This window comes from Osmia lignaria, unplaced genomic scaffold (genome assembly GCF_051020975.1).
Source record: "Osmia lignaria lignaria isolate PbOS001 unplaced genomic scaffold, iyOsmLign1 scaffold0012, whole genome shotgun sequence".
NCBI lineage: Eukaryota > Metazoa > Arthropoda > Insecta > Hymenoptera > Megachilidae > Osmia > Osmia lignaria.
Genome location: NW_027478166.1, coordinates 8467524 through 8478240, shown reverse-complemented (window position 1 = coordinate 8478240; position 10717 = coordinate 8467524). Strand labels below are relative to the sequence as shown.

Genomic DNA, 10717 nt, shown 5'->3' with positions numbered 1-10717 from the left:
ATAAAAAGTAGGAAACTTAATTCTCTACAAAAAAGGTCTCTTAACATTTTGCCATAGCTCGCTTCGTTTCCGAGATATTTGCCGATTTATCTCAAGGGAAGGGGCCTGACGGACATATTTCGAGATATTTCTTCTTCTTGTTGTTCTTCTTCTGCACAGCTAAGCTGGAAGTGGCATTTGCCCCTCGCACTAGTGCAGAGTTATCTCAAAGAAAGGGGCCACGGTGTTTCTGTATCTCTATCATGTTGGTGCGGCTTCGGAACTTTTAAATATCTCGATATATCTCGAAAACTACGCTTCTGATCAAAAAATATCATAGAACATAAATTGTAGAAAACATAATTCTCTACAAAAAAGGTCTCTTAACATTTTGCCATAGCTCGCTTCGTTTCCGAGATATTTGCAGATTTATCTCAAGGGAAGGGGCCTGACGGACATATTTCGAGATATTTCTTCTTCTTGTTGTTCTTCTTCTGCACAGCTAAGCTGGAAGTGGCATTTGCGGCTCGCACTAGTGCAGAGTTATCTCAAAGAAAGGGGCCACGGTGTTTCTGTATCCCTATTATGTTGGTGCGGCTTCGGAACTTTTAAATATCTCGATATATCTCGAAAACTACGCTTCTGATCAAAAAATATCATAGAACATAAATTGTAGGAAACATAATTCTCTACAAAAGACGTCTCTTAACATTTTGCCATAGCTCGCTTCGTTTCCGAGATATTTGCAGATTCAGCTCAAAGGAACTGGCCTGACGGACATATTTCGAGATATTTCTTCTTCTTGTTGTTTTTCCTCTGCACAGCTAAGCTGGAAGTGGCATTTGCAGCTCGCAATAGTGCAGAGTTATCTCAAAGAAAGGGGCCACGGTGTTTCTGTATCTCTATTATGTTGGTGCGGCTTCGGAACTTTTAAATATCTTGATATATCTCGAGAACTACGCATCTGATCAAAAAATATCATAGAACATAAAAAGTAGGAAACTTAATTCTCTACAAAAAAGGTCTCTTAACATTTTGCCATAGCTCGCTTCGTTTCCGAGATATTTGCAGATTCAGCTCAAAGGAACTGGCCTGACGGACATATTTCGAGATATTTCTTCTTCTTGTTGTTCTTCCTCTGCACAGCTAAGCTGGAAGTGGCATTTGCAGCTCGCAATAGTGCAGAGTTATCTCAAAGAAAGGGGCCACGGTGTTTCTGTATCTCTATTATGTTGGTGCGGCTTCGGAACTTTTAAATATCTCGATATATCTCGAAAACTACGCTTCTGATCAAAAAATATCATAGAACATAAAAAGTAGGAAACATAATTCTCTACAAAAAAGGTCTCTTAACATTTTGCCATAGCTCGCTTCGTTTCCGAGATATTTGCAGATTTATCTCAAGGGAAGGGGCCTGACGGACATATTTCGAGATATTTGTTCTTCTTGTTGTTCTTCTTCTGCACAGCTAAGCTGGAAGTGGCATTTGCCCCTCGCACTAGTGCAGAGTTATCTCAACGAAAGGGGCCACGGTGTTTCTGTATCTCTATTATGTTGGTGCGGCTTCGGAACTTTTAAATATCTCGATATATCTCGAAAACTACGCTTCTGATCAAAAAATATCATAGAACATAAATTGTAGGAAGCATAATTCTCTACAAAAAAGGTCTCTTAACATTTTGCCATAGCTCGCTTCGTTTCCGAGATATTTGCAGATATATCTCAAGGGAAGGGGCCTGACGGACATATTTCGAGATATTTCTTCTTCTTGTTGTTCTTCTTCTGCACAGCTAAGCTGGAAGTGGCATTTACAGCTCGCAACAGTGCAGAGTTATCTCAAAGAAAGGGGCCACGGTGTTTCTGTATCTCTATTATGTTGGTGCGGCTTCGGAACTTTTAAATATCTTGATATATCTCGAGAACTACGCATCTGATCAAAAAATATCATAGAACATGAAAAGTAGGAAACTTAATTCTCTACAAAACAGGTCTCTTAACATTTTGCCATAGCTCTCTTCGTTTCCGAGATATTTGCAGATTTATCTCAAGGGAAGGGGCCTGGCGGACATATTTCGAGATATTTCTTCTTCTTGTTGTTCTTCTTCTGCACAGCTAAGCTGGAAGTGGCATTTGCAGCTCGCAATAGTTCAGAGTTATCTCAAAGAAAGGGGCCACGGTGTTTCTGTATCTCTATTATGTTGGTGCGGCTTCGGAACTTTTAAATATCTTGATATATCTCGAGAACTACGCATCTGATCAAAAAATATCATAGAACATGAAAAGTAGGAAACTTAATTCTCTACAAAAAAGGTCTCTTAACATTTTGCCATAGCTCTCTTCGTTTCCGAGATATTTGCAGATTTATCTCAAGGGAAGGGGCCTGACGGACATATTTCGAGATATTTCTTCTTCTTGTTGTTCTTCTTCTGCACAGCTAAGCTGGAAGTGGCATTTGCAGCTCGCAATAGTTCAGAGTTATCTCAAAGAAAGGGGCCACGGTGTTTCTGTATCTCTATTATGTTGGTGCGGCTTCGGAACTTTTAAATATCTTGATATATCTCGAGAACTACGCATCTGATCAAAAAATATCGTAGAACATGAAAAGTAGGAAACTTAATTCTCTACAAAAAAGGTCTCTTAACATTTTGCCATAGCTCTCTCCGTTTCCGAGATATTTGCAGATTTATCTCAAGGGAAGTGGCCTGACGGACATATTTCGAGATATTTCTTCTTCTTGTTGTTCTTCTTCTGCACAGCTAAGCTGGAAGTGGCATTTGCAGCTCGCAATAGTGCGGAGATATCTCAAAGAAAGGGGCCACGGTGTTTCTGTATCTCTATTATGTTGGTGCGGCTTTGGAACTTTTAAATATCTTGATATATCTCGAGAACTACGCGTCTGATCAAAAAATATCATAGAACATAAAAAGTAAGAAACATAATTCTGTTCGAGCGTCGAACGAGTCATCTAGAAATTTCTAGATCGCTTCCTTCGTCTCTGCTGTTCGTTCCGCCGGCCTCCAGCCATCTCTCTCGCTCCGTTGGCCGACGTAGCGAGCCGACTGGGCTGATGGACCGGCGGGCGACGGCGGGGACGAGGGAACCATAATATAAATATGCCGCCGCATACTTGCTTTTCACATACTCGGCTTAGCGTACAAGTTTAGCGCAGTATTCGAACGATCTGCTTCGGTTGCCAAGAACTGTTAAACTTTTCTTTAATTTTCGCTTTATTAAAATACATTTCTCAGAATCAAAGATCCTGCGTGATCACTTCGCACCTTTTTCTATACGCGGTTGCTCCATTGGAAGATATCGCTTCGGCAAGGTCGCGCACCGGCAAAAACTTTCAGCCGAATCCGTTCTCTAACCCCTTTCCCGGTTAAGGGGCGAAACGATCAAACATTGGTCCTTCGAGCCGGATTTTTGGCGGTCAACGAACGTTCTTCCACGTCGCGAGTGAGTGGTGCCAGTGACGATTCCTGGGAAATTGCGGCTGGACTCCAACGCGGGAGGATTGACTCGCCGCCTCAAGACCGGACTCCACGAACAAATCAACCAGGCCTCGGAAAAGGGAGTCAAAAGGAGAAAGATAAGTCCCATTCTTTATTTAAATCATTTCTCTTGCCGTAACGGTCCTGCCGTGACGTCACCCGCTTGGGCGTTGTCTCCTGAGGTCGAGCCTGTGTTTGTAAACGCTTCGGAACGTCTTGAACTTCGAGTCAACAGTCGGTGCTTCTAACGGTTTTCGGAAACGCCCTGATCTGAAAAGGGAAGAATTACGATGCCTTCGACTGAATACGTGGATATTTTACGGGAACAGGAGGAACTCGGACGTTGGATCCAACGGTTTTGGACTAACCTTTGTAAATTGGGTAGGGAAAAAATTACGCGGGCAGTTTTGGAACAACGTAGAGGTCTCCTTGAGCGATATTGGGATGCGTTTTTAAATGGTCACCGTCAACTGTTGCGATTCAAAGAAGCCGAGGACAGTGCTTACGTAGACCAAGACCGCTTTTCCACCATCGAAGAAGCTTATCTTCAGGTCGCGGCTCAGATGGCGCAGTACCAAGAGGACCTCGCGAATGCGGGTCCCTCGCGTGGAGTACAAGCGCCTCCAGACCCGCCGGCAAAGCCGCAATTGCCAAAGATACAATTACCTACCTTCTCGGGAGACCCCCTGCAGTGGGAGAGTTTCCGAGATCTTTTCCGGAGCCTCGTTCACAGCGTTCCCAATCTTCCAGATGTACAGAAATTGCTGTACCTGAAGACGGCCTTGACCGGGGAAGCGGCGGAGGTCATCCAAAATACGCCAATCACCGATGCTGGATACCAAGGAGCCTGGGAGGATCTGGAGCAGCGGTACGGGAATTTGCGTCTTCTGTCTTTCTCGCACCACCGGGCTCTTCTCTCCTGCCCTCCCGCGCAACAGCAGTCTGCCGCGGAATTGAAAAGGCTGTTAGATACATTCAGACAATCGATCAGGGCGTACACGGCGCTAAACAAACCGGTACCTCAATGGGATGAGTGGTTTGTTTATTTCTTAAGCCAAAAATTGGACAAAACCACCCACCTGGCCTGGGAAACCTCTCTTGCTGATAGTCGTGACATCCCGTCGTTCCGACAGCTTTCTCTTTTCCTAGAAAATCGCATCCAAGCGCTGGATGCTGCTCAGGCGGCCGACCCCGTGTTGCATCCCGCAACAACCAAAGGTGCCCTGGCTAAAACAAACAAGGAGGCGTCTGTAAAACGGTCTAAAGTCGCAGTCCTAGCTGCATCGGCCAAGAGTCCCGCCCCCCGTAAGTGCCCCTCGTGTGCAGGAAATCATAACTTTGCTTATTGTTCTAAGCTAAAGGCGCTCCCACCACGGCGCCGGAAGGAGCGAGCGCAACAACTACAGGCGTGTTTTAACTGCTTGACTGTTGGCCACGACTCGAACAAGTGCCCATCCAGCCAAGTCTGCTTAGCGTGCGGCAACAAGCACCACACGCTCCTCCATGATGCGATGGCGAGTCCCGCGAAGAGTGCACCCACGGCCAAAGGAGACGCTCCAACATCTCCACCGCCAGCGGTTTTTTCCGACATCGAAGAAAAAAACGTAGCTGCCTCCTTCGCCTGTTCAGCTACCACTCGACCCGCCGCGCTCTTAGCAACGGCCAAGGTGAGGGTGGAGGCACCATCAGGGGAACACCTAGAGGTCAGAGCCCTGCTAGACACCGGTTCGGACACGTCGCTGGTATCGGGTTGGGTAGCTCAAGCACTCCGTTTGCCACGGCGGGCGGTTAGCGTCGCCATCTCAGGAGTACAGGAGAATGAGAGTGGACTGGCGAAAAGCGAAGTTTCCTTTTCTTTGCGCTCTCGTCTAGACCCCAGCTTTCACTTGTCGGTTCGTGCATTGGTGCTGCGGAAACTGACGGCGTTGCTCCCAGCTCGAGCAGTGCAACCACAGTCTTGGCCGCACCTTCAAGGAGTGATTCTCGCCGATCCTGAATATGGAGTACCCTCTCGTGTTGACTTGATCCTAGGAGCTGATATTTGTGGAGTTTTGTTACAGGACGAGTCGAGGGTTGGACCGATGGGTACCCCAACGGCGCGGCGTACGCCTCTTGGGTGGGTACTGATGGGCCCTGTCTCTGATGCCAAAGGACCTAGCAGCAAGGCAGTCGTCCACAGCCTTCATTGCCAAACGGACGACTCAACGAATAGGCTGCTTCGGCGCTTTTGGGAGCTCGAGGAGCTACACGAACAGCCCCCGTTATCACCCGAGGACCGAGAATGTGAGCGGCACTTTCGAGAGACGCACTATCGGGACGAAACAGGCCGCTACTCGGTGCACCTACCTTTCAAATTGGATCCAAGCCTCGCCCTGAAGCCCAGCAGATCGACGGCGCTAAAGCTGCTGCTCAGCTGTGAGCGCAAGTTGGCGTCCAACGAAGCCTGGCGAGACAAGTACTCGCAGTTCATGGACGAGTACGCGGCCTTGAGTCACATGGAGGCGGTACCGGAATCTGCGGTTCAGGATCCAGCCTACTATCTACCGCACCATGCTGTGGCGAAGCGATACGACCCTACTGGCAAAATCAGGGTCGTCTTCAATGCCTCCTTTCGCACCGCCACGGGATCCTCTCTCAACGACTGCCTGCTGTCTGGACCGAAACTACAGTCAGACCTCTGGATGATTTTAACACGATGGCGCCTTTTTCGAGTAGTATTTACCTCGGATATTGTTAAAATGTTTCGGCAGATTCGAGTAGATCCGGCGGACGCGGACTGGACCAGGATACTTTGGCGCTCCAGACCCGATCAACCTGTACAGGACTTCAGGCTCAAGACCGTCACCTATGGCACAGCCTGCGCGCCCTTCCTTGCGCTGCGGGTGTTGGTCCAACTAGCGGCAGACGAAGAGGAACGTTTTCCGCTGGGAGCGGTCGCAATTCGTCGGCATTCGTATGTGGATGATATCCTTGCCGGGGCCGACGACGAGGAAGCAGCTCTGGAATTACGACGACAGGTCATCTCCATCCTGCAATCGGGAGGCTTCGATCTGAGTAAATGGGCATCGAATAAGCCGAGCTTACAGGAAGCGGAAGAAAGTCAAGCCTGCGTGTTCCAGGACCACACTGGAGTCAGTACCTTGGGAGTCGTCTGGAGGCCAACCACGGACACCTTCTCCTTGCGTGTCCTTCCACCCCTCAAAGAGCCCTCCCGATACACAAAAAGGCGTATCCTCTCGGAAGTAGCCAGTCTCTTCGACCCCTTGGGATGGGCGGCCCCTGTTTTAATTTTCGCAAAGATTCTCATGCAGGACCTCTGGATAATTGGCGCAGAGTGGGATGAGGACTTACCTGACCAACTGCTTTCCGCATGGAAAACCTTCCGGACGTCGCTGAGCCAACTCGACGCTTTGGCCATTCCTCGCTGGACGAACTACTCAGCAGACTCGGCGCAACTGGATCTGCACGGGTTCTGCGATGCCTCCCAGCGAGCTTATGCAGCCGTCGTCTACCTGCGAGTGTCCAAGGGAGAAGTCAGCGTAACCACACTGCTTGTGGCAAAAACCAAGGTCGCTCCGGTCAAAGCAGTCAGCATCCCACGCCTGGAATTATGCGGCGCCGTGCTTCTTTCCAAATTAATTGCGGAAGTACAAAGGGGATTGAACGTACCAGCAACCATCACGGCTTGGACGGACTCTAGCGTTACCCTCCACTGAATCCGAGGGCATGCCTCGACCTGGAAGCCGTTTGTTGCTCACAGAGTAGCCACTGTGCAGTCCAATGTTCCGCCTCAAAATTGGAGACACGTGGCTACCAAACACAACCCTGCGGACTTGGCAACAAGAGGGATAACGCCGTCGGAGCTCCTATCGTCGCAGCTTTGGTGGAGGGGACCCTCCTGGCTCATCAACCCCCCCGATCAGTGGCCTGCATCACCACTAGGAAAGGTCGAGGAGGCCGACTTGGAGCAGGGCCGAGTACAAATCTACCTAGCAAAGGAAAACGAGGAGAACGATCTCTTAACAAGGTTTTCAAGCTTGACACGCCTAACTGCCGTTATTGCTCTCTGCTTTAGATTTCATCGACTTACAAGGAAGCTGAAGACCGAAACCGGGTTCATCCGGGCTTCGGAGCGAGACGCTGCTCTGCGGATCGCTATCGGCCTAGCTCAGAAGTCCAACTTCCACGCAGAGGTCGACCAGCTCCGGCAGCACAAAGAGGTACGGCGATCGTCGACCCTCATCGCCTTGAGGCCCTTCCTGGATGACCAAGGGCTGCTACGCGTCGGAGGCCGCCTGGACCAAGCCTCCCTTCCCTATAATGAGAGGCACCCTTACATCATCGGGAAGAAAAATCCGTTGGCTACTCTTTTGGTGCGAGATGCCCATCTCCGTACTTTACACGGAGGACCACAACTCACCAGGAGCCTGCTGGCGCGACGCTACTGGATCATCCATGGCCGCTCTCTAGTGCGAGACGTCATTAAGGGGTGCGTAAAATGTGCTCGCTACAGTGGAAGGCCGACCACGCAGTTGATGGGCCCCTTACCGATCGAGCGCATCACTCCCCGCCGACCCTTCCTTTCTACGGGAGTGGACTACGCAGGACCGGTGAAGCTGCGAACATCGCCAGGAAGAGGACACAAATCCTACAAGGGATATATAGCGCTGTTCATTTGCCTTAGTACTCGCGCGATTCATCTGGAAGCTGTCTCAGATCTTACCTCTGCCTCATTCCTAGCCGCTTTTCGCAGGTTCATCAGTCGCCGAGGCCGCTGCGCCACGATGTTGAGCGATAATGGGACCGTCTTCCACGGAGCGGACCGGGAGTTGCGCAACATGTTCCGCGGCGCTTCTGCCTTCTACCTAAACGCCGCAGCTTCGCTGGCAGCCGAAGGCACGGATTGGAGCTTCATCCCTCCGTATGCTCCGCACTTCGGGGGCCTATGGGAGGCAGGAGTTAGAACGGTTAAACATCATTTGCGAAGAATCGTCGAAAACGCCACGCTTACCTTCGAGGAGATGACGACGCTTCTGTGCCAGGTGGAAGCTTGCGTAAATTCACGGCCGCTACATCCACTTTCCGACGACCCCTCGGACCTGTCGGCATTAACACCCGGACACTTTTTAATCGGTGAACCCACTTGTATCGTTCCGGATCCAGAATCCGACTCGCATGACATTTCTCTTATTTCGCGCTGGCGACAAATATCTGCATTACGTTCTCACTTTTGGCACAGGTGGAGGCGGGAATATCTGCAGCATTTGCAGCAACTTCCCAAGTGGCGTCAGCAGAAGGAGAACCTGAAGCTGGGGACACTAGTGTTACTACGCGACGAGTTGCAACCACCGGCAAAATGGCCGATGGGCCGGGTTGAAGCCCTTCATCCAGGGCCAGATGGACGAGTAAGAGTAGCCACCTTGAAAACTACTAGCGGTTCCGTCACCAGACCAATCGTCAAGTTGTGCCCCCTCCCGGTGCCCTCTGCTGACGTCACTTCACCTACTTCCACGTAAATTTTCCGTTTCGCGCGTGGAGAAAAAATTTATATAGTCATGGCGGGCGGTTTGACGCCGGAATCAATTTAATCGCTTATATATGTTCTTTAGTATAATTACTTACCTTTGTATTACGTTAGTTGTAAGCCTTTTAATTTTTATGCACCTCGCACTGTGTTCAACGGTTTGATGCACGTAACTTTACTGTTCACATTAAGGTTAGCTTTATGAATGGATTTGTTTGATGCATGAGTGCTTCTTGCTTTCTGCTTCTTTGCCGTCCAAAGAAGGCGGGCGGTATGTTCGAGCGTCGAACGAGTCATCTAGAAATTTCTAGATCGCTTCCTTCGTCTCTGCTGTTCGTTCCGCCGGCCTCCAGCCATCTCTCTCGCTCCGTTGGCCGACGTAGCGAGCCGACTGGGCTGATGGACCGGCGGGCGACGGCGGGGACGAGGGAACCATAATATAAATATGCCGCCGCATACTTGCTTTTCACATACTCGGCTTAGCGTACAAGTTTAGCGCAGTATTCGAACGATCTGCTTCGGTTGCCAAGAACTGTTAAACTTTTCTTTAATTTTCGCTTTATTAAAATACATTTCTCAGAATCAAAGATCCTGCGTGATCACTTCGCACCTTTTTCTATACGCGGTTGCTCCATTGGAAGATATCGCTTCGGCAAGGTCGCGCACCGGCAAAAACTTTCAGCCGAATCCGTTCTCTAACCCCTTTCCCGGTTAAGGGGCGAAACGATCAAACAAATTCTCTACAAAAAAGGTCTCTTAACATTTTGCCATAGCTCGCTTCGTTTCCGAGATATTTGCAGATTTATCTCAAGGGAAGGGGCCTGACGGACATATTTCGAGATATTTCTTCTTCTTGTTGTTCTTCTTCTGCACAGCTAAGCTGGAAGTGGCATTTGCGGCTCGCACTAGTGCACAGTTATCTCAAAGAAAGGGGCCACGGTGTTTCTGTATCTCTATTATGTTGGTGCGTCTGCGGAACTTTTAAATATCTCGATATATCTCGAAAACTACGCTTCTGATCAAAAAATATCATAGAACGTAAATTGTAGGAAACATTATTCTCTACAAAAAAGGTCTCTTAACATTTTGCCATAGCTCGCTTCGTTTCCGCGATATTTGCAGATTCATCTCAAGGGAAGGGGTCTGACGGACATATTTCGAGATATTTCTTCTTCTTGTTGTTCTTCTTCTGCAGAGCTAAGCTCGAAGTGGCATTTGCAGCTCGCAATAGTGCAGAGTTATCTCAAAGAAAGAGGCCACGGTGTTTCTGTACCTCTATTATGTTGGTGCAGCTTCGGAACTTTTAAATATCTTGATATATCTCGAGCACTACGCATCTGATCAAAAAATATCATCGAACATAAAAAGTAGGAAACTTAATTCTCTACAAAAAAGGTCTCTTAACATTTTGCCATAGCTCGCTTCGTTTCCGAGATATTTGCAGATTTATCTCAAGGGAAGTGGCCTGACGGACATATTTCGAGATATTTCTTCTTCTTGTTGTTCTTCTTCTGCACAGCTAAGCTGGAAGTGGCATTTGCAGCTCGCAATAGTGCGGAGATATCTCAAAGAAAGGGGCCACGGTGTTTCTGTATCTCTATTATGTTGGTGCGGCTTTGGAACTTTTAAATATCTTGATATATCTCGAGACCTACGCGTCTGATCAAAAAATATCATAGAACATAAAAAGTAAGAAACATAATTCTCTACAAAAAAGGTCTCT

General features: G+C 48.6%; 1 protein-coding gene and 1 long non-coding RNA gene across 3 annotated transcripts; both read right to left on the bottom strand.

Moving 5' to 3' along the window:
* Positions 1–3416: 3416 nt before the first annotated feature.
* Positions 3417–5958, bottom strand: LOC143306508 (uncharacterized). Its single transcript, XM_076693054.1, has 4 exons — positions 5817–5958; positions 4550–4697; positions 4141–4412; positions 3417–3740 (listed from the first exon to the last, which is right to left on the bottom strand). Exons 2-4 carry the CDS (start codon positions 4627–4629, stop codon positions 3715–3717), a joined length of 378 nt encoding a protein of 125 aa, XP_076549169.1. The 5' UTR covers positions 4630–4697; positions 5817–5958; the 3' UTR covers positions 3417–3714.
* A 1236-nt stretch (positions 5959–7194) lies between these two features.
* LOC143306509 (uncharacterized) lies at positions 7195–8641 on the bottom strand. 2 transcript variants are annotated; one of them, XR_013063885.1, is made up of 5 exons: positions 8482–8641; positions 8194–8413; positions 7891–8118; positions 7561–7785; positions 7195–7459 (listed from the first exon to the last, which is right to left on the bottom strand). It is a non-coding gene; the product is annotated as an uncharacterized LOC143306509 (long non-coding RNA). The 2 variants fall into 2 exon arrangements; XR_013063884.1 differs by having other exon boundaries at positions 8194–8641.
* Positions 8642–10717: the final 2076 nt, after the last annotated feature.